Source organism: Watersipora subatra, chromosome 7 (genome assembly GCF_963576615.1).
Source record: "Watersipora subatra chromosome 7, tzWatSuba1.1, whole genome shotgun sequence".
NCBI classification, from domain to species: Eukaryota; Metazoa; Bryozoa; class Gymnolaemata; order Cheilostomatida; family Watersiporidae; genus Watersipora; species Watersipora subatra.
The window spans coordinates 55,664,633-55,688,318 of NC_088714.1; the positions used below are offsets into that span (position 1 = coordinate 55,664,633).

The following is a 23,686-nucleotide window of genomic DNA, read 5'->3' on the forward strand; positions in this document are numbered from 1 at the left end:
ACATCGCCTAGTGTGTTTTCACCTTAAATGTGGGAAGAAAAATTGTGCCAAATCTAAATCTTGAGGTTTTTGTGTTAAAAATCAGCAAGCGTAAAATCACTTTTGTTGTGTGATTGAGTTGTATTGATTGCTTATTAGGACATGTACACTTATTCCACTTATACCATGTCTTCCACTACCATATTTGCTAGTGAACGACAGTTGCTGGTGTTTCAGTGTCCACTGAGCATGTCCAAGATCAAGTTGTAGAACAGGCGAAAACATGAGTCTGCTAAAACACTCTCTTCTCATGAAGAATGCTGCCGGATCATTATTGAAGACATGCGTATGCAAGGCTCAGCAGCCTCAAACAGGTGATCGTATTTCATTTTGCTCATTTGATGACCCTGCATACTGTTTATACCATGGTTAAGGAAATATTTCATTGCAGATGCTAGCTGGGGTTTATAGTCATAGTGTAAATCAGTTCTGTGTGTTATTTATTGGGTCAATTTACTAGCGGGTCTATGAACTAGCCTCATGTCAGTATGATCACTTGAAGTAAATATATATATATATGTAATGGATAATGATCAACAAACTACTAGTGATTTCGGTTGGAACTCGGGCTGATCGATTTTATTCTGTGATCTATGTTGTGAATATTGGTCTCAACATTTTTGCTGAAGGTCAAAACCAAAGGGCAGTGCATGTTTGTGGCTTTAGAAAAAAGAGAGATAGTTTTAGAAGTCAAGTTCACATACCGAGTTTTACTAAATCATCCATCATAACAGCCTTTAAAATAAAACTTAAATTACGAACTATTTAATTTGTCACGTTGAGTTTTGATGTGAATTTTAAGCAAGCGATTTACATTTGCTTGACTACTTCATACCTGAGAATTGTAAAGGGCTAAAATCTCTAGCTATCTTCTAGAATCTAGCCTAAATCTCTCATAACTGTTAGTCAACAGTAAATAAGGTATTTTATTTATATAATGAGAACTTTAAATTCTTTGAGTTTTCATTCTTGATATTCTTTCTACAGGTTTATTACATGGTTTATAATCACGTATAATAGTTTGATGAAAGAGTTCTGAGAGCAATCAGAGTTTTTCACATAACTCGAAAAATTGCAGAAGTTTCATCTCTAATATTTGTCACAATAAGTTTGTTGCAATGAATCAAAAAGTAGTATACATTTGCAGGACTGGTTACGACTAAGCCGCTAGATATTGGTGAACTCACTCTACAGCTGACCAGAACTTCCATCAGATCTGGCTCAACGTTCACCAACAGTAAGTGAACAAGCATTCACTTGTTTTGTCTTAGTTTATTTAAAAACTTTCATATTGTCTTTAGGCCTCCCATACTTTGTTTTCATAGTGCGGATAATGTGGATTTGGAGGTGTGGGCACATTGAGAGACCCTGCGGAAAGTGTTTAAATTCGGGCATTGTGGATTAATGCAGGCGATTTGTCCAGAAAAATAAGGATTTCTGCATCTGAGGTCAAATCGGCCCACGCGCAACTGCTCCAATCGAATTAGGAATGGCTAAAATATGGTAACGTTTAAAATGGAATAGCTTGAGCGACATTTTTCTGAGCATCATTCGTCAATCGCTGTTTTCATCTTTCGCAAGCATGAAACATTCAGAAACGATGTGAGTAACAAAACTTGCTTCGCTTGCGAGTTTTTGCCGTTTCTAACTTGCAGATAACGCAACGGAGACATGGTTATAGAAAGCTGAATTTCTATGCCAATCTTGCCTTGAATTGGCTGCATGAGAATAAAATTTCTTTGATCAACTTTTTGATGTCCACTCTTTTAATGATATAATACACGCAAGAGCTGCAGAAGGAATCTTTACCACTCCTTTTGTAATTCTTGAGGTTTGTTGTGTTTATATAGTGCCATTGGATCAGCTCTGGGCAGGAGCGCTTGGAGTTAGTAATGCTGGCAAGAAGAAAGGTAGAGGGAAGCGTGGCTCCGCAAGGAAACAAGCTAATATTCATGCTGGAAAGTTCTTAGGCTACTGTAAGTATTTTATAGGTCAGAGTTTGATATTGATAAAGACGTAACAAGCGACTGTCAAAACTCATTTAAAGGTCGCTCGATGTCTTTAGAATACAAAGTCAGTCATTTTGCTCATAGGCTAGAGTCCTTGTGAGATCCTTAAATTTACAGAAACATGAAGATTTGGTTCTTCAAGGAAGGATTTTATTTAATGTTTGTGAAAAACATTGAATAAAAATGGTACATATCAAAGATATCAGTTGTGAATGATATCATGCTTGGTCCACTTGTTATATTTCTACTGTGTTCCTTCATATTAGTTTGGATTTGCTATAGTATGAAATTTATTTGTCATAATTCTTATTTAACATTACAATCGTAGAGATTGGCTACCAGTCAATTTTAAAATACAAATAACCTCAAAAGGGAGTCGCTGGCATCATGGAAACTTCTATAATGGACTAAACACCTAAAATATGCTCCTTAACATAACCCGTGAACCTAGTTCAGTTCAAACATAGCCATAAAATTTATGAAATTTGGCTACCTCTGCACTCTCAGTGTATGAACACACATATTCACTTATTTCTACCAAACAATAACGAATCCTTTGATTTATAATCCCATGTGTTGAAACACGGCGATTGCTCAACTCAGCTACAGAAATTAGGTGATCTGAAACTTCAGTAAACAGACTGGAATGCATTTTTTTAAATGTGTAGGTGTGTCATAATATATTAGGGTTTATTTATCGGCTGAAAGCTATCTTAATTTAGCTTGTGATTTTATGTATATTATTTACCAGCTGGCCTATCATAACAAAGGTTTGGTTTGTTTTACAAGCATTATTACTTGGTAACACTCAATCGTTCACCCTATTTATCCAAGTCTGCTACATTGGCCACAGAGCATACAACATTTCTGGTTTATTGCAGTGATTTTATTAAGATGAATAGTTATGAAGACTATATAGTTGTAGGTCTGCCTAAGAAATGTCTGGAAAATTTGCCTAAAACTCTAAAATCTTGTTTTCTGCAGCCAAATCAAAAAACTTCTTGTATCCTGGTCTCAACTCGAAGCTCATGGCAGGAAATACTGTAGTTAAGATGGTGGAAGTGGAAAAACCACCTGGAGAATCTGAGCGGCTCCTTGAAATTCGAAACAAAGCAAATAAGGTAAATAAATACTGTAGATGGTCTTATAACATAAATTCCATTTAATGTAAAAAATTTATGTGAAGCTTTTGCTTCGTATGGCGTACAGACTCCGTGTAACGTAAAGTGTGAAGTCGTCTTCAGTTCACAAATTCGATTTGAATAATGTCTTTTTGTCCCACTTGAGAGATAAAACGATGTATTTTTTATTATCTTTGTTATATATACTAGCTCCCTGACAGTGTAGTTCGCCAAGAGAACTTGACATTTGTGTCGATAAAACACAGATAATTGATAGCTGTGCAAGTATTCGGTCGGAGTGTCAGTCCACCAATCTTAATGTTGCTAGCTGGAGTATTGTTGGAAGCTATCTTTTATTTTAAACTTGAACCTGCTCGACGGACAGACTTATAGACACCGCTCTTATTATAGTAAAATTATATTTTTGTTTTAGCCACAAAACATTTGTATTGTTTTCCTTTTGAAACATAGACTTTGCTGTTTAGAATAAAAGAAAAATTCAAAGTAAGTTTACATAGAAGGTATGTGTTCTCAACTCATCTTAGCAGTAGAATTACTGCTAAGATGGACCATGAATCGGGTGAACGTGATAAGAAGGAAAAAAGTTATTGATACAAACCAATAATGCTAGTTACAATAAAGTCATTAAATTAAAGGGTGGACTCTAGTCTTTTTTCTGCTTCAAGGATCAATACGGGAGTTTGGGAAGATGGAACTGATTAGGCAATTTACATGTATTTTACTGTTCGTATAACACAAACTCCGTAAAACGTAGGTACACGTTTCCAAAACAGATTATTTACTTTGTAGGAGTGTCTAGTGTCTACTGTATAGCTTCGTGCCTTAAAGCTATTTACTAGAGTTGTCAGTCATTTTTTGTGAGAACACAACTCTCAAATACATAATTTGCCAAATTTATTAAGGTTCTCATCCCACCGTAAAGAGCAGCGATGGTACAACCGGTGACTGCCAAGAACCAGTTGGCCGGCAAAAATTTTTCTGCTGGTGATGGCCGCCGGCAAAGTTCAGCAAGTTAAACTTTTCTATGGTTTCAGGCGTAAGTTACAGGATGTCGCCGGTAAAAGCACTGTGCACTGGCAGCACGCATTTCCAGAATGCGTTGTTCATACAATTTCCACGAAGGGTTTGGGATAAAATTTAGCAATACACCGACTTTTTCCCCAGGACTAAAGGAGTTAATACTACCTTGACTCGGAAACATATGTAATATCTTAACTCCAGAAAAGATATCGTTGACAATTATTTAATTGTATGATCATTGCCAGTACCGTAGGCGCTGAAAACATGCAGCCTCCTCGAGGACCACTGAAAACCACAAGCACACCGCCGGCTGTTCACGGTGGGGTGAGAACCAGGCTTAACTTTGTGTAATCAATACTGCTACAGCTGCATCTCACTGTCCAGTCGAGAGTAGAGAGTATTTTAAAAACAGTAGGCCTACCTTATTTACGGTAGACTCGGCGGTGCAGAAGATTTAGTGGGTTTAACTGTACATTTTACTTTTGGCAGTTTTTTATTTGTCGAAAAGAGTTAAGGGGCTTCTACTGAAGTTTTAGTTGCTCTATTTGGATTTTAGTTTGTGAGGATGAAGAGTTTTCCATTGGAAAGAGGTTGGTCTGGCAGAAAGATGGCAGGCGTATCCGCCGGCAAGCCGCACAAACACCAAGGCTGTGAGTACCCTTATGTTTGTACCTTCTCTTGGTATCTGTTTTGGCCCAGGATTTATGGTCTCCTTCAGTGCACTCTCTAAATTTGTTTTTTTTTGTAAAGGACCAGAAATGCCAGAAGTAAATACGGTGATCGTTTAGATTGGCAAAGACGAGTGAGCATAGTTGCAGCATAATGTATAAATATTTAAATCTCATAAAAGGTAACTCTGAAATTTATATTTATTTTTTAATAATGCCGAAATATGGAACAGCAAAAAACGTGTTTGACTAAAGTTATTTCCATCTCAGTAAATCCGTTGACCGGGATTTTTCATTTTCATTTAGATAGCCTGTGGGTGATTGTTTAACCAAGTACTAGACAGGGTTTTGGAACCAAATATTTTAGCGATGGGACGAAAGACATATTGCATGTGCGTGTTAAGTTTGGATGAAATCGGCCAAAAATTGTGGAAAACCATAGCATTTACTAACCATAGCAAACTAATCGACAGGCACTATGACAAAGTAGAATTTAGCAAAATATATTTCTTTTGTTTTCTGTGATGCTTTTGGGTGATGACTGCCAGCAGTTATGCTCTGTAGTCATCAGCTATGCTGACACTCCTAATACTAGTAGACCTTTTGATAGCAGCCTCATGTAGAGTGTTATGCAAATCATACCGCAATGATATCAGCACTAGGTATCACGTTATGTAGCTATATTTTATTATTAACAACCTTGACTGTTGTACTAAGTGAAACATTCTCATATCAAACAGCGCAGTTAAATGTATATATTAGCCTTAGGTAGAGAACTCGTACACATCATTTTGTGAGATCAGTTCTGGTTCTCGGTTCTGAGTTTAACCTAACGATATGCTATCTAAGCAGCCTACATTAGCAGCTTAGGGATAAGTTGCCGAGAGATGACGATAAAATATTAAGTGTAAGCTGCTCAGCTTCAATAGCTAATTGTAAAACTACCATGCCTCGCTCTTTTACATTTTTTAAAGTAGTTGTCTTCTGCTACACCGTTATTCCACTCACACATAGTATTACCATGCTCTGTTCTTAACCGTATCCTAGCAAGATGGTACTCCGTTAAGGACACGTATTCTAACAGAACCTGCCATATATTAGGACTGATTATATTACTAAGTTTTTTCGTCATTTAGTTACAGCCTTCTACAGAGTATATCTATCTGAATTGAGTCAGAGTAGTCATTCCCACAACTTTTTAAAAATGTATTGTTTCCCTTGTTTTGTTAATTAATGTTTATATAATTATAAATAGTGCCTCAAATTTTTCAATAAGAAATTCACAAAAAACTGTTATTTCAAGTTATGGTATCAGGAAAAACTAAAAAGATTGGACTAAAAAAAACTATTCGATTGGCTCTGTTATACTCTGCTCTTTGGCTCTCACTACTAGTACTCTTTGAATCTTATTTATACTTTACTATTTGGGCTTCTCTTAAAGATGAACTAACCCAAAATTTGTGTTGATTTTATCAGAAATTATCAGTATTTTCTATCATTTGCGATTGTTTTTGATGTTTGAGGTGATCTGACTGCCAGGATGTTTTAAGTTTAAAATTGATAAAACTTGATGGCGGTTGAATTTCTCAGAAGAAAAATACATGACGAAATGACGTCACCAGTGGCTTGGCAGCCTGTCTCTCTTGTTATTGATATCTGCTGATGCGTTCAAGTAGCAACATTCCGTATCTCTGTTCTGTCAGCCTTCGCAACTATGGATGCCATACTTGCACTTTTGTTTGACCAGAGCGCTTCAACCACAATCAATTTTTGTCGATTGTATTCGTGAAACTTCCTGGCAGTCAGATCACCTCAAACATCATAAAGAATCGCAAATGGTAGAAAAACCTTTGACACATTTTGATAACTTTTCGTTTCGTGTAAGTTCACCTATAACGACAGCTCACTTAACGACGATTTTGAGTAACTATGTGAAAAATTGTACAAACTGTTAAGACTATTCATTCAGATGCAGAATGAAAAGAGAAAGATAATATATTTCATGAAATTATTAAATTGACTATATATGTATGGATATTACACATGTATGTTAGTTGCGACTTTGTTTTTATGCACATACAGTATCGGGTGTTAGACTAATATCAGCCGTAGTTGAAGCATTACAGTTATGATATTATGGTATGTACAAATGCTACATAAGAAGAGAAATGCCAAGAAAATGAACATAAAGAATAGGTAAAAATACATTACATTTACCACAATGTACTCTATGGTAGCCCAAAATCTTTGACTTGCAAAAATTAAACTAATTTTTATGCTAGGTTTTGAGATACATGTATAAGTGCTCAAAGTGACAGCATTACAATGATGATGAAATAGACACGTAAGGACGATAGACATGGTTTTATCGAATGCGTGAAGTATATTTGTGAAAATATTTTGATGAAAGTGTAAACAGAAGCCATCGTGTTCAATTACGTCGCATTTGAGCCATTTTGGAGAGAGATTCTAATCTACGGCGCTTTTGTGATGGCTGCGATTAACTGTTCGTTTTTTTAGCTTTTAAGAGCTTGTAATCACATTTCTACATATTTTGCACTTACAACACAACAGAGTAAGACATGATGAATCTTTTGGTACCGAATAACTGTAATGTGAATTTTGTTGCAAGTAAACTTTTAATGAAACAGAATAAGCTCAAATTTGATGTACTTACAAGTTTACACTTAATTCTAAAGAAGCAAATAGGGAGTAGGGAAAAGGGGAAAAATACAGTGTGAATAGGGAATGCAATAGACTTTCACGGAGGATTGTTTAACAATGAAATTGCTTAACGACAGGATCTTCAGAATTTAAACTGGTCGTTAAGTAAGGGCTAGCTATACTATGATGATCTTACAATATATGCAGACATGCAAGCTTCCATTGTCTGCTTCCAGATGTGAGGTTCGAGCTCCCATTCATTGACAGTCTCCCAAATCATATTTGCTATACATCAGGTATCACTCGTAATACATTGTTTCTAGATACGTTCGATGGCTTTGATTCACGAGTGCTCGAGTTTAAGGTGGTTTGTCACATGACCGGTCACCTGGGCAGAAAACACAGTCACAGCGCTCTTGTCGCTGTCGGTAATGGAAAGGGGTTGATTGGAACTGCTGTGGCAAGGTCGAGTCTCGCGAGTCCAGCTATCAGGAAGGTTGGTTTACATTGCTCTATGTTTCTCGAGCATTCATGCTAAGTTTGTAAGCGGTGTGACTTTATTAAAAAATTGTTGATAAAAAACTCAGTAGAATTACATTTTTCCATTTTTTTCTGTGACTGTTTACCTCCTGATGTCAGCAGTGGTTGCAGCGAATGTTTTCTCTGGTTTAGAAGTTGTGTTGCTCTTGCTGATGTATCTAGATACCACTGACACTCGCTTAAATGTGTCTAAACAAAGCAGATGATAAGGCTGGTACACAGTGTGTCGCTGTATGTCAGGGTTTTTCTCTCGACAATTCTTTGTTGATTATTTGCACCGTAAATCCATGAAATTGTCGAGGCAATGCGAATACTATAAAAAATATTGCAGCTGTCAAAGTTGCCTGATAGTTCATCAAGCATTCACAACAGCCTGTGCAGTGTGTACCACTTCCGTGATGGTTAATGGTTGTTTTGAGTTATGAGTGGCTGTTCTGAGTTGTGAATGGCTGTTCTGAGTTGTGAATGGCTGTTCTGAGTTGTGAGTGGCTGTTCTGAGTTGTGAATGGCTGTTCTGTGTTGTGAATGGCTGTTCTGAGTTGTGAATGGCTGTTCTGAGTTGTGAATGGCTGTTCTGAGTTGTGAATGGCTGTTCTGAGTTGTGAATGGCTGTTCTGAGTTGTGAATGGCTGTTCTGAGTTGTGAATGGCTGTTCTGAGTTGTGAATGGTTGTTCTGGGTTGTGAATGGTTGTTCTGGGTTGTGAATGGCTGTTCTGAGTTGTGAATGGCTGTTCTGAGTTGTGAGTGGCTGTTCTGAGTTGTGAATGGTTGTTCTGAGTTGTGAATGGCTGTTCTGAGTTGTGAATGGCTGTTCTGTGTTGTGAATGGCTGTTCTGTGTTGTGAATGGCTGTTCTGAGTTGTGAATGGCTGTTGTAAATTTCTTTTCATGATAGTTGCTGCGAGACTAGGATTTCATGGTTTCCGAGACCACGTTGCGTAATGAGGACACAGTGTCGCGGACAATTCGCTGATGTAAACGCGGGTGGGTTTGTGATAGTGTGAACGTTGTTATCACAGACAATCGCCGAAGTATTGTGTGATTAACGCCGACATACTTATACAGTGCCGTAATACTTAGACTTGAATACTTATTCACACTGCCGAAATACAGTGCGAGCCAGCTTTTAGAAGATTACTCATATGCTTTTGGTAGTTGTTCTCTCTTTATTATTGATGGTAAGAAAAGATGATTCTTTAACATGTTTATATTTCCTTAAAACTAACAGATTGTCATCATCTTCCATGATATGTGCTTAATTTCAGGTAAGATTTATTTTAATTATTTTTTATGAGCTCAAGGGATTTTTTTCAACCCAAGATTTTAATTGCAGCTTTTTAATTGCAACGTTTAAAATTTAAGACCACCTTTTCCATAGGCTAAGAACGTTGCTGGCCAGAAGCTGCAATATATTAATTTAAAAGACAATAGAACCATATGGCATCCATTTTACTCCGAAGTTGGTGCTACAAGAATATTTGCCACTCCGATGCCAGAAGGTGAGTCGGCTGTTTATTGCTGCCTCTTTGCTTTTGCTTAGAATGCTAAACCTTGTTGGAGTCTAAATTAGTTATGAATCCATAAGCCTTTCTTTATTTATTTCCTTTAAACCATGTTATTCATTGAATAATAATAATTATTATTAATGCTACTCAAGTATATACTATTGTATCCATGGTTGAGTGCTATGGTTACAATTATTATTCCTCTTTATAATAATATTGTCATCACCTATTGTTTCTATTATTTAATTTGCGAGAAACGCTGTGAATCTCTTGAACAGCTGTCACTTGTGAAACTGATGACAGCTACTTTATCGACACCTACAATATATTATCTAATAAATATAAAGTGTTCGTAAGTTGCTGCAGAGATAATTTCAATGACTTTATTTATCTGATATCTATCAATAAAGTTCTTATTGTGATATATTAGTATAGTATAATATTTAGTGTTATTACTAAATAACACTATATATAATATTTAGTGTTATTTAGTAATAACACTAAATATTATATATAGTGTTATTAAAATGTAATACATTGTTGTTATTTCATGATAGCCTTTGAAGCTTAAGCCTGTATTCTAGTATTAATGACAGCGTTCAGAGACAACTAGCTGTAAACCAGGTGATGCAAGGGATTTCTTTTATTTTTAATTAGATAGGTAGCAGGTGGGTGTTGAAGAGGCTGCTTCACCGGCTCCAGGCAGAGTTTTGAAGCCAAATATTTTTTAGCGACCTGGAGGAAATCACAGATCGTATGGGTGTGAAGTTTAGATGAAATAGACCAAAAACATACAAAACGCATAGTATTCACACAGACTAACGGACAGACAGACGCACAGACAAACTTGGATGTATTAATATAGATACGTAAACATTTAGTCAAAGCTAAACAACTTCCTTAGAAGTAAAGGCTGGTTCAGACTATATCATAGTATTTCGGTGTTGACGCCACAATACATAGGTGATCGTCGATGATAATCATTTTCACACTATCACATACCCATCCGTGTTTGCATCAAGAAATAATGGTTTCATTTATCTTTTTAAATTTTCGCGAAGAAACCTCTTTGTTTTCGCTGGCTGAAATAAAAAACTAGTCCCGCAGCGACTATCATGAGCGGATATGAATAAATCGCTCTATCCACGACTGCGAATTACCGTCGCGGAAATAGATCACATTTGAAAGGTGGTTGTTGATGCTCGGCGAAATATCGGGAAAGTTTGACAGCTGTAAACTTTCCTGACGTGTCCGCAATGCTTCGTGGATACCATTAATTCACGGCTCACATAATTGACGATGAACGCCGAAAAGGAAACGCTGACAAACGGCGATATAGTGTGAACCGGCCTTTGTTGTGATGGTTATATTAAATTTTGTTTTTCATCAAGTTGGACAATTGCTAAAAAATTGTTTTGATTAAAAATAAAATTCAATAAAACTCAATTCAAGCACTACCTCTTACTTTTATGGAAGTTGTTTTGCCATGAAGCATATGTGTTTGTGTGACCAAAAACGTCTTAATGCATAGCGGTTACACAGACAGACGCACAATGACAAAGTGTATATATTAATATAGATGTCTGTGATGCGTCTATGGCTACTCCTTTAGTAAGGTAGATGTTGTATGGCGGTGTTGTACCTGATCATTGATCTTTGCTTTATTAAAGCATCTTCATAACATCCATCATTGAGACAATTGGTTCACTTGGCCTGCTTTATCATTGCCATTTTGTTATATAGTAAGTAATATTTGCTACAGCACTGTAAGCACTGTATGTTATGTGCTGGGAATCCATGAGCGATATTTGGATATTGCTAGCTGTATCTCTCAGAAACAATAACAAGTACGTTATATTTCTAGGTCATGGTCTCGTCTGTCACAGGGCCATCAAGACTATAGCGACCTGCATTGGCATTAAAGATATATATGTCAAGGTTGAAGGACGTACAAAAAATATTCAGAATGTAACTGAAGCTTTTCTCAGTGGACTGCTTAAAATGGTAAGTTGAGTGCAGAATATATGACCTATAAGCCTTGTTTTTGTAGGAACAAAAAATGACTACAATATTTGACTATGGCCAATGACTACAATATTTGATTCACTGCATTGCTTTAGCTGAATAAACTGTCTCAAGTCTAATTTCATCGATAATGACAATACATAACCAGATGATGCGGTTAGAACAATTCTATTGAATACCTGTTAATAAATAACAAGCTGGTCCAGAAATATTTGTCTCCTGAATCTTGTTGGTGTACCAGGCTCAAAGCCTAAAAGCGTTTTGCCGGTTTGAACCATTGAGGGGTTTATGTTAATTCCCTTATCAAACACAGGAGAAATAAGGCTATTGATAACTCAGCTATATGCACACAAGTTAGCTATTAGTTGTTGAAAAAGTTGTACGATTGAGTAGAACCCTTAAACCACTAATTGAGACCTTTGAACTATATAGTTAACCAGGTATATATAGGTAACCAGGTATATATAGGTAACCAGGTATATATATAGGTAACCAGGTATATATAGGTAACCAGTATATATAGGTAACCAGGTATATATATAGGTAACCAGGTATATATAGGTAACCAGGTATATATAGGTAACCAGGTATATATAGGTAACCAGGTATATATATAGGTAACCAGGTATATATAGGTAACCAGGTATATATATAGGTAACCAGGTATATATATAGGTAACCGGGTATATATAGGTAACCAGGTATATATAGGTAACCAGGTATATATATAGGTAACCAGGTATATATAGGTAACCAGGTATATATAGGTAACCAGTATATATAGGTAACCAGGTATATATATAGGTAACCAGGTATATATATAGGTAACCAGGTATATATATATAGGTAACCAGGTATATATAGGTAACCAGGTATATATATAGGTAACCAGTATATATTTATAAATGTTGTTTAGACTTTGAGTGGATCTACGTATATAGCCAGTGGTGATATATACATGGATGCTAGTTCTTGTTTGTAACAATGATAATCATGGTTGTACACCAGATGTTCATATATACACAATACATATTATACAAATACATATATACATATATATATATATATATAATATACATGTGTATATAGTATTTATATTGTGTATATATTTTTATATTAAAGTGTGTAGCTTTTTTGATTAAAAATGTGTAGCTTTTTTGTTCTGACCAGTTAGTATACTGGTGTGTTTCTATGACGATACACTTGCTATCAGTTAATGTAGAAGATGGTTGAATATGTTATTGTCAATACCTAGCATAGTTCCTCATTCTTGTTGTCAAAACAATATCTAGTCTACATACAACAGGTTACTGTTACCGTTTCCACATCCTTTATCTATTGCCATTAGCTTTCAGTAACCGGCTAATTGTCAAAACTTCCATCCAGCAGGTTGAAAGGGTGCCGCAACCGTTTCCAAACCGTTATAAATAAACATTAATTAGCGTGAAACACGTAACATTCGAGTGGTTCTCATTTAATGGCGAGGTCGCCTTACAGGAACTCGGAGTGACAACTGCATTGTGAAAGTTGTCAAATTTATAAGCTAATATTTGCTATAGTTGAAACATTAAAAAAGGCTTATTGTGCCTACAAATGCTAAATAAAAAAAAGAAATACAATGAAAGTAAACATAAAGAATGGGTAGATTTATTTATATGTTCGTACACACGCAAAGCTTAATGAAACAAAGTTAAAATTTAATTTATTTTTAAAAGGCTACATTTATTAATAAAAAAGCTAGTAGGAAGTAGAGAAAGAAAAAAGATAAGAAGTACTGTACAGTGTAAATAACCTATACATATGCTATACAGTAGCCTGCTACCAAGTAGAATATTTATTACGAAGGCTGGAAGGGTAGAGGGTTGGTTTCATGAGGTAATCCCGTCAGACAGGATCTTCAGAACATAACCGGGTTGTTAAGGGAAGGCAACTTTTCATCAAAGCGACAGATATATAAGTGTTTGTTGATGTCATCTTCTAGCTTATAGTTACAAGTTATTGTCAATGGATGTTCAAAGGTTGGGGGTTGTTTTCGAAGGAATCGCTTCACGACGGGGTCTCCAGGATATAACGCGGTCATTCAACGAAAACAGCTGTTTGTGCATGTGTTGCGGTTAGAACGATATTAAAATTGTTTTAGAATACTCTGGCCTGAAGCCTGTCACCTAGAGACCCTATTTATGAGGTAATATTGAACCTCCACCTTTGAAATCCACCTTTTTTGGATTTAGTATTGCTAGTGTTTGATGCTTAGGAAGTTGGGTAAACAAGATGACATGTAGCATGAGGTGGTCTAGTGGAACCTTCCTCTAAACCTTCCTGTAACATTTTAGCGTGTTGTCACAGCTAAGATTAACACTTTCAAGTTCACACTACTTTCTGTAATGTTGTAATATTAACAGTTGACAGGAGAACATACCAGACGAGGGCTTTGTCTAACTGACATGGTCTCCTAAAAAGCCCCCCCATCCCCCTCCCCTGTCTCCTTTCCTCGATAAAAAATAAAGAAGTCTGATATTGCCCTTTGTACTATTTCAGGAAACCCATCAGGAACTTGCAGACAAGACAAAGTACTATGTGGTAGAGCTCAGTGATAACTACAAAGTACCGACTGTTCTCGCTGAACCGAGTGATGGAGAGATCAATGATGTTCCTATTGAAAACTTTGCCATCGAGCGTCACTACATGGGTATTTGACTTGATTCGTTTTCTTTTTATGTTTATTATGCAGTTGTAATTTTGTATTGTTTTAAAGTTTATGTTGTGGTTTTTGCTAGACTGCCCCTTTCTGTTTTCATTCTTCATGAAGGTTAGATTATAGAACGTACGACCGATGTCAGTTTGTTTTATCCAATCAAAATCATTAGAGATGAATTTATCCTCAAACCTTCTAACTGAAGAGCATATCAGGTTTCCGGAAAGGGAACAAACATTAACTTTTCCATAATTTTGTAGTTGAGATATTCGTTTTGAAATAAAAATGATCGCCTTTGGTCTTTTAACTATGGGTACCATGAGTAGCGTCGTATGACTCTGCACAGTGTTGGCGTGTGGCCAAAAGCCGCTTCGTTCGGTTTCCGTAGACTTTACACAAAATGTTATATCGCCTCGCCTTCTATTATTCAAAATGCTTTTGTAATAATACTGATAACTCACCCGACTCGAACACGCTCACAGTATAAGAGAAAATAGCTGAAAAACTGTCCGAGTTTATAATCAGCACAATTGTGGCATTTTTATGTATTTCAACCGATGTCAAATTTTATGCTTACGAATTTGATACCAAACTATTTTTCATAGACCGTGTGGTTCAAAAGTCATAACAGTTTATGTGCTACCTTGTCAAATATTAAGTTTTGCCAGATATTTGTGTTCTGGTAAGAAAATTAGTTTGGTAGCGAAGGAGTTAAATTCCTGAACAATTATCCAGATGTTTTGGTCACCTTGTTGTTTGAAGAGCTTGACGATATGGCGATTTTTAAGTTAGGCGATTTGAAAATCATCACCATTTAAAGAGATATGTACTGCCAATCGTATAAACGATATAATCGCGTAATGGCTATTTGTCTAATACCTGACAATTTTCGGAGAGAGAAATACTCGAACTAAAACGCATAGGCCTTTTAGTCTTTCTTCAACTTTCAATTATTGCAAACAAAAAGCAGTTTTTTTTTAAGTTTTGTTACATAATAATATTGTGATATATCGCAAATCATCTATTTGCAATATTGAATCGAGTCATCTGGCTATTTATGAAAATTGTGAAGTTCTTGTTGGCTGTACACTCTCCACTCTAAGTGGTTAAGTATCCCAGTTGACTCTTATTAGATGGGAAGACTATACTGAGGAAGCCTAAACTGCCAGCGTTCTTTGAGAAGACCAATAGATACAAGCATCGAGATAGAACAGTATTTCAGAAGATGAGAAACCAGGCTGATCTGCAGATACTCAGGAAAGCTGCCGCTATTGAATGAAGGGGTACATCATGTTTTTGGAGTTGTGTTTCCGCCGATAAGTTTGACCATAAGTGACTATTTGCAACTTTGGTACCTCTATGAAACGCTTGCACAGAAAGCTAGGACTAAATTTGTGTATAGTTATATCTTCTGTCATAAACCCTTCCTACATTATGTGTTTAATGTATCTATAAGGTAAATAAAGGGTTCGAGCGAAACAGTTTTTAACTGCACATATTTAATGGAAATATGTATTTAGTTATCTAAATTAAACATAGTTGATGAATGTATTTCATATAAGAACATTGAGTATTGCAAAAAGTTGTTAATGGAAAAATATACATTACTGCTTTAGAATAAAAAATAAAAAAATTAGAATTACTCTGCAGACATAATAATATAAATATACATGATTTATGCATTCAATATGAAAAAAAGCTTTGAAAGCATAGCCTATGGTTGTTACACCGCGCAGGTAGAATTGTGCCTAGCCAAAATCTGACTGGAAATGTCGGCACAAAATCGGCAGGCTAAAAAATGAGAATGTTAAAGATCCTGTTACATACATGAATGAAATATTTAATCAGGCTTTTGATTACAAAGTCAGTAGTACGTGTTACAACTGCGTGCTCAAGTATTGATGCATTTGATTTCAGTACAAAACATCTGAATAGTCCCTTTTATGTGGCAAAATGGTTCCACTAATAATGTTTGATTTTTTGCCATAGTTACTATTTTCACATCACAGACTATTCTGCTGTGAGATGGTACAGGTATGTCACATCTCAACAATGGTCATCACACTTGTGGTTCGGCAATGTCTCAAGGTAGAGTTTACCGATGTGTTCTTCTATCTTCTCCGCTACATCGAGCCTGTGAATCTTAACTGCCATGGCCACAAATGATTTGATACAACCGTGCGAGTGCTCCTCCCATACTCTGAGCAGCTCTTTAGTTGGGGAGGTGCATTCTTCCATCACCTAAACATTAATTGCAGTATTGTTAGATTGAAATTTCAAATAATTGTTTGCAGCAGAAAGTTACTAGAATGAAAAACTTGAACCATGCCGTTAAATTTGGTACATTACTGTCCTACTGGAAACCAATTGAAATGGCGAATGGTTATGCCAAGAGAACCATATCTAAATTAAGCTGGCAGAAATTACTCTGGTATATTTATTTGTGTTTTAAATTATTTCCATCAATACTCAACATTTTGAATCTTTGCGTTTATGCTGATACAATTAGGGGATGTTTATGCCCAGCTTAAACGCTGAATTAATTTGGGAATCTCAATATGCCATTTTACTAAATGTCACACTGCCTAAGCTGAAGCTCTTAAAAATGAGTGAAATAGTGCAAAGAAATCTTTACTGTTCGCAGAATTACAAAACTTAGTCAATTTTGATCCACTAGAGGCCTTCCTTGCTTAAATGTGCTTCCCAAACAAGTTGAAAGCACCTGCAACTGACTGCCAGGACTAGTAACAATAAAATGGCAACTTGTGCCCCTAGCAGCTGCTGTCGGTTAGTTCCAAAAAAGAGCGATGTTCAACTTTGCTGCGCTATGGCACAAAGGTTCCACAGACCAAACATTTTCATTATTCATTTTTACATTTGCCTAATATGCATTGTGCAGGTGAAAGTCAGTAGTTTTACGGTGCAAAACTGCTGCTGAGTTGACTACACGACACGGTAATGACGTCAACCTTTTATTGAGAGCAGCCATTTAACAGTAACTGATGTTCTGTAGCAGTCTGACCATATGGTCAGCAACTGCACAGCTCTATGTGAACTCAAGAAACCTTTTAGAGCAGCGTTTGACTATATGAGACTGTTGCGGAGGTCTCACAGCCTGTACAGTCACTTTATCGAGATAAAAAAGTGAATAGACCGAGATCTTTAGAAGCTAATGATAACGCAGCTGATGACAGAGACAAACAAAGAAGTATGTACAATGTACTTGTTTTTTTTAAATGAATTGTAAAATGATGTTATCTCAGTTTACCAAAAATTATCGTTGAGGTGACCAAAAACAAACAAGTCTTTAAACTGCATCACTCATACTGACTCAGCAAAATGGCTTCGTCTGATTGGTCAGAGCTGAATAAAAACAATCCAATATGAGCAGTCTTATGATCCTACCTTTACAGTATCAGGAGGAAGTCCAAGTTCTGTGGCCATTTTCTTCCAGTCGTTACCATCGGGATGAGCTTTATCCAGAAGTAGGATTATGTCCCATTTCAAGCTCTCACTAAATACGCTTCTCTTCTTCCCATTGGTTACTCCATTTGACATCTAAACCAATATAGCTTCTTTTGAGAAATACAAATGCATTTTATAAGCATTTACACTTAGTGACAGTCTGCTTCATGTCATTTTTACACACGTTTAAAATTCTCTGGAAGGCTTCACATATCTTCATCCAACATTTCATCTTTGTAAATTCTATTTTACGCCAATTAACAGTTTCAAGATCTTACATGGTTTGTGTCTTTGTTTTTTGTGTAACAACTACAGATTTCCAATTTATCTCAGCTTTCGGGATGTGAAATTATTACATACAATTTTTAACAATTATTTTGAAAATATTATAGCTTTTTATCCTTTAACTATGTTCTACATAATATTTATTCTCTTAATAGTAAAAAGTGTTTCTAATGTTATATGTCAAACCACTTATTTGATTTCAATGACTATCTGTTGCCCTTTTTGATGTTTCGGGCATTACATAATTTGGAAAACATTTTTGTTTAGAATAAAATTATAGCCAGCAAAAAAATAAAAAACATTTAAAGTGATTTTAAGTTAATAATTTAACACTTTGAAGAGTGGGCCCAAGTTAACGCGGAAATATGTTTTTCCTCCTGATCCTAGGATCCTGATCCAGTTTCGCTTTGTTTTCGTGTACTTCCTGTTTACAAAACAGAAAATTTTAGTAGCAGTGTGTGGTATACATGTATGAATTTAGTATAATTACAAATTTTTAAGTTAATTGAACTATTAGTTTTCCAGATAACATTTTCGCCATTTTATGGCGAAAATACTGGCGACACTTGTATTCGTGCAACAATTTTAAAATGGCTGCCAATAGAACGCTAGTTCTGTTTGCATTTCCATATCTTCAGTTTACGTTGAATTATGAAACTTTAATGACTCTGTGCAACATGTTAACAATGTAATTCAAAATTTCAAGGTTATTAGACTATTATTTCTTGAGATATTGCCAAAATAAATAGGACACTTCTACCAGACCAAACATGAAAAACAAGGCTGCTGACACAACAGTAATTTTTTGTTTTTTCAGTTTGTGCAACATTACGAAATTTAGATCGCTTTATGAGACGTATATTGTCAGTATAATTCAGCAGTTTCAAGCAAATTAAACAATTAGTTCTGGAGAAATTGCCAAAATACCGAGGAAATATTTAACTGAAAAGAAATAACAAATTGCTGTTGCCAGAACAGTAGTTTCTAATGACATACTGGTTGAAATTCTTAGTAATAAAAATAACAACTAGGCCAGGGATAGCCAAATGATTTTGGCCATGATCCACTTCAGCCAAATCTGACAAATTAAAGATCCACAACAAGCTGAAGACGTGCACTTTTAATTTTTACCATACGTAAACATGCAATTACTTGTGCACATCTTAACACAAGGTCTCAAACACGATTTGAAAACTTTTTGTTTATATAAATAATTTGACTATAAATCAGTGAATGAATGTACTGCAGTAAATATGTTTGATATCAGTGAGAAAAATGATGAGTTGGCTTTGACTTCATAATACTATTAAAACACGGTTTTTTGCTACTTCTACCTACTCTTAAAGTTCACGAAGATGAGTATTTGTGAACCGTGTCCTATGGTTGCTTTTTACAAAATTCATTGCTAAAAACAATGAATTTATAAAAATTCTAAGAAATGTTGACAAAGATTCCTTTTAATTCAAATTTAAAAAAACACTTGAAAAATTATTTTCGACTGTCAACTTGAAAGATCCACAAAAAACTACAAAGATCCGGATCTAGATCTGCCATTTGGCCATAGCTGAACTAGGCAAAGTTAGCTAAAAAGCTTTTGATCCTCAGCATCAAAAGCTTTTGATCCTCAGCATCAAAAGCTTTACACTAAAACTATTTGTTTTTCTGTTCATCAGAAGATATACACTCGATCAGACTCGATGTACATCAACCATTATGTTTCTTCGGTTATCTCTAAATCATCGCATTTTTAAAAGAAAACCAAAAACAAACTGTTTACAATATTTAATGTCTATTCTTTTCTGAAACAATCTACAAGCTTGGCACCGCAGAATCAACTTTAGTTCAAAAGAATTGTGTTATTCTAAGTGCATTCACAGAAGATTGAAAGTTGTTAATAGGTTCTAGGATCAGGGTGCTTGCTACTTTATACAACAAAGTTGAGTTTGAAAGTGTTAATACGTTCTAGGATCAGGGTGCTTGCTACTTTATACAACAAAGTTGAGTTTGAAAGTGTTAATACGTTCTAGGATCAGGGGGCTTGCTACTTTATACAACAAAGTTGAGTTTGAAAGTGTTAATACGTTCTAGGATCAGGGGGCTTGCTACTTTATACAACAAAGTTGAGTTTGAAAGTGTTAATATGTTCTAGGATCAAGGGGGCTTGCTACTTTATACAACAAAGTTGAGTTTGAAAGTGTTAATACGTTCTAGGATCAGGGGGCTTGCTACTTTATACAACAAAGTTGAGTTTGAAAGTGTTAATACGTTCTAGGATCAGGGGGCTTGCTACTTTATACAACAAAGTTGAGTTTGAAAGTGTTAATACGTTCTAGGATCAGGGGGCTTGCTACTTTATACAACAAAGTTGAGTTTGAAAGTGTTAATACGTTCTAGGATCAGGGGGCTTGCTACTTTATACAACAAAGTTGAGTTTGAAAGTGTTAATACGTTCTAGGATCAGGGGGCTTGCTACTTTATACAACAAAGTTGAGTTTGAAAGTGTTAATACGTTCTAGGATCAAGGGGGCTTGCTACTTTATACAACAAAGTTGAGTTTGAAAGTGTTAATACGTTCTAGGATCAGGGGGCTTGCTACTTTATACAACAAAGTTGAGTTTGAAAGTGTTAATATGTTCTAGGATCAGGGTGCTTGCTACTTTATACAACAAAGTTGAGTTTGAAAGTGTTAAAGGGGCTGACACTGTAAAAGCGATGTTAGTGTATGTTTCTTCTAAAAAAATTTCACGTCTAATTTGTGAGCCTCAGTTCCAAAATAGTAGAACATTTTTTCATTTCTAGAGACCTTTGCAGCTATGAGTACTGTACAACAGGCTATGAGTACTGTATAACAGGGCTCGCAGCTTACCTGAGACTTGCATTTGGAAGACAAAGCGATTTTGTATTTAGGAGAAGTTGTGCCAGCTTGCCATCCACAGAGGTCACATGACACATCGTGATTGGAATCTTTTCCTTTGAGATTGAACGTTACAGGCCAATTGGAATTGTGCCAAGCATCCAGAAATGAGATCTAAAGTTTATCATAAACAGTTGGTAATATTAACCATAGATAACTTTAACAGGCATCAAATCAGCAAAAAACTGCAAATTAAAAGGATGAAAAACAAGTGATAGTAATTTAGGAAATTGAGTTGGAGTCAGCTTCCATGTTCATCCTAATAGAATTATATTTATTAAAAGCAAGCTAATCATTTTGCGTTATTCAAGTAATTCAAATCCTTAACTTTATGCATATCTTCATTAGACAAATGTGTAATGGAAGTGTAGGCTATTAATAACTTAATAGCCTACACTTCAGGTTTGCTTTCATCCACAAATAATTTGTTTACATATATCGCCATATGAAATGAATTGTGTTTAGTGTTAATTGAAAATATGAATAAAATATAATTGTATTTCATGATTGGTGAAAAGGAATGACAAAGACACTTGAAAAGCTCTCATTTTAGTTAATAAACCTTTTTTATCTTCAACAGATTAACTGGCAACTTTTAAGATTTTTTAGGCATCTCTGCGGGTTGGTAATTATTCCCTGGCTTCACTAAACCTTACCGTAACTTTCCATATTATAATTTACTAGAAAAGTTGGGAGCAGGTTTTAAAGAATAATAGTAATAAGTTATAATAATATAATAATTAATAGGTTTTCAATAATAATATTTTTAATAATAATAAATAATATATCTCGAAGATGGAGCACAGTGTCTGCTTGCTACTGCAAGCCGAAACAGTTTGGTTTTAAGAGCATTATTATACAAACATTGGTTCTTATTTTCTTGGAAGAACATTTTTGAGTCTAGTGGTAAGGGAACCTCGATGATTGGAGATGTACCCAGTTACAGAGAGCAATTTAAGATTGGATATCATTACTGTTACCAACAGTGGCCTTTTTGGGACTTGAACTTTAGCCTGTTATTTCCAGGCCAGACATTCTAGACCACTATGTAACAGCTCGCCTCAAACATATAGACAGAGGGCTAACACTACACACCTGTGGTAGAGGGTTGGGACTTTGGTTGCAGGTATCTGAGAGTCCTTCTGCGAGAAGTTTAATCGATTGTCCATTTGACTCTACATTCAAGACTGAGGGGCAAGGATCTCCTGTCTGAGAACAAAGAGGGTGCATCAGTTGAACACTCGTATCATAAACTAGAAGTCTAGAAACAGGGTTAATTTTAATGAACTTTCCTTTAAAAAACTCACCATCTTATTTCCTTGCAACGGTCTAAGAAGTCTCACATATAGACTTCATTAATTAGTTTAACGTCAGTTACAAAAACAATCTCAAGGCCAGTGTACTTTATCATATAATTGATGGTATCTGTTTGGTGTCAAGTGGTCCATAACACAAATATTAATAATATTCTTACAAGAGCTTCTCCTATCTGTCTCCTAGTATAGCCAGAATATTCATAGCAGAACTATAAATGGTAGTGAATGAATCGTGCCAATTCATAAGCTTATAGCAAATTCAAGGAGAACTTACGCCCTTCAAAAGCATTTACATAAAATCTTTGGCCGTTGTGATTGGATGAAAAGTACATTGAGCAAGTCCTACTTAAAATATTAACAAGTTAATAACAGAGAGTAAATGCAAAATGTTTCATGACTCATTTAATATATTTGCATTTTTTTACATAAATTATATAAGGTGTTGGGCATATAATTAATAAATTGGAGTTTTGGTCAGGAGAAGGAACAATGGACATGAAAACCTAGTTGATTGTAAGATTCGCTGTATAAAGTTTAGGCCTGTTTAAAAGCATTTAGGTTACTATATTTTAGCCATAAACATTGATAACTTTATAGCACAACCATAGATGTAACCAAATATATTTTATACAATAAATGGCTTATTTTTTGTTTGGTATTATTTTTACTCTTGCTACCACCGGCGAGACTAAAGGTTTGAAAATTTGACTCTCTGCAGCTATTTTTCTAATCATTTGTTGCGTTGTAGGAGTTGGGAAATTTGCAATGTTATGATCCTTATAGGTTTTTGTTTTTGCCTATTTATCAAACCAGTTACAAATCTTTTCATATTCCCAAGTTATTCATAGTGTACTCATCATAACATCTACGAAAACACACAAAAATACTATAGTAACGAAAAGGATTTTATATAAGTCGCAAAACTATTAAAGATACACAAATTTCTATGAAATACAAAAAAGATAATTTAATATGATATGACATGACATAATATACCATAACATGATATAATAAATATAATACAATGCGGCGTAATGGAAAATATTATACCATAATATAATAATATTGTATACTACTATTTATATCCAGCAACTTATAAACACAAAGTATTTTTTATCTGGAGAAGAGAATTGTTGATTACACCAGTTTCCATATCTAAATAAGGAGCGGAAGTCATTCAATTAGATTTGATTTGAATATTTGGTAGTGAACGGGAAAATGCACCATTGTCTTTGTGTTTTTCATTAGGTCAACGTTGTGCAGTTACTGCGTTAAATAAAACAACCACCATATAAAATATAAATCTGTTAAAATGTTATTTTATATCTGCTGGTCCAAATATTACACGTTGGTGATGCTTTTCCAAATAAGATTATAACAGTAATTATGGCTGTACATC

The 23,686-nt window shown here is 35.3% G+C and overlaps 2 protein-coding genes across 4 annotated transcripts in view; one reads left to right on the forward strand and one right to left on the reverse strand.

The window, feature by feature from the left end:
* The first annotated feature begins 220 nt into the window (after positions 1 to 220).
* LOC137399278 (small ribosomal subunit protein uS5m-like) lies at positions 221 to 15,766 on the forward strand. Its single transcript, XM_068085313.1, has 10 exons — positions 221 to 353; positions 1,187 to 1,276; positions 1,890 to 2,015; positions 3,033 to 3,169; positions 4,767 to 4,860; positions 7,866 to 8,038; positions 9,461 to 9,581; positions 11,452 to 11,591; positions 14,151 to 14,301; positions 15,441 to 15,766. The coding sequence occupies exons 1-10, from the start codon at positions 263 to 265 to the stop codon at positions 15,584 to 15,586; spliced, it is 1,269 nt and encodes a 422-aa protein (XP_067941414.1). The 5' UTR covers positions 221 to 262; the 3' UTR covers positions 15,587 to 15,766.
* A 31-nt stretch (positions 15,767 to 15,797) lies between these two features.
* Positions 15,798 to 23,686, reverse strand: part of LOC137399277 (UNC5C-like protein) — a 46,582-nt gene continuing 38,693 nt past the window's right edge. For all 3 annotated transcript variants that reach the window (XM_068085310.1, XM_068085312.1, XM_068085311.1), the window contains exons 10-13: positions 22,067 to 22,180; positions 20,924 to 21,085; positions 17,713 to 17,865; positions 15,798 to 16,548 (exon numbers count right to left, since the gene is read on the reverse strand). In XM_068085310.1, coding sequence (XP_067941411.1) covers positions 16,354 to 16,548; positions 17,713 to 17,865; positions 20,924 to 21,085; positions 22,067 to 22,180 — 624 coding nt within the window. In that variant the 3' untranslated portion in view covers positions 15,798 to 16,353. The remainder of the gene's footprint in view (positions 16,549 to 17,712; positions 17,866 to 20,923; positions 21,086 to 22,066; positions 22,181 to 23,686) is intronic.

What these genes read in the sequence shown, in the direction of transcription:
- LOC137399278 (XM_068085313.1), top strand. Translation starts at nt 263, where the DNA reads ATGAGTCTGCTAAAACACTCTCTTCTCATGAAGAATGCTGCCGGATCA. An exon ending in TGGAAAGTTCTTAGGCTACT is followed by an intron (nt 2,016 to 3,032) that starts GTAAGTATTTTA and finishes TGTTTTCTGCAG; the next exon opens with CCAAATCAAAAAACTTCTTG. An exon ending in CATCGAGCGTCACTACATGG is followed by an intron (nt 14,302 to 15,440) that starts GTATTTGACTTG and finishes GACTCTTATTAG; the next exon opens with ATGGGAAGACTATACTGAGG.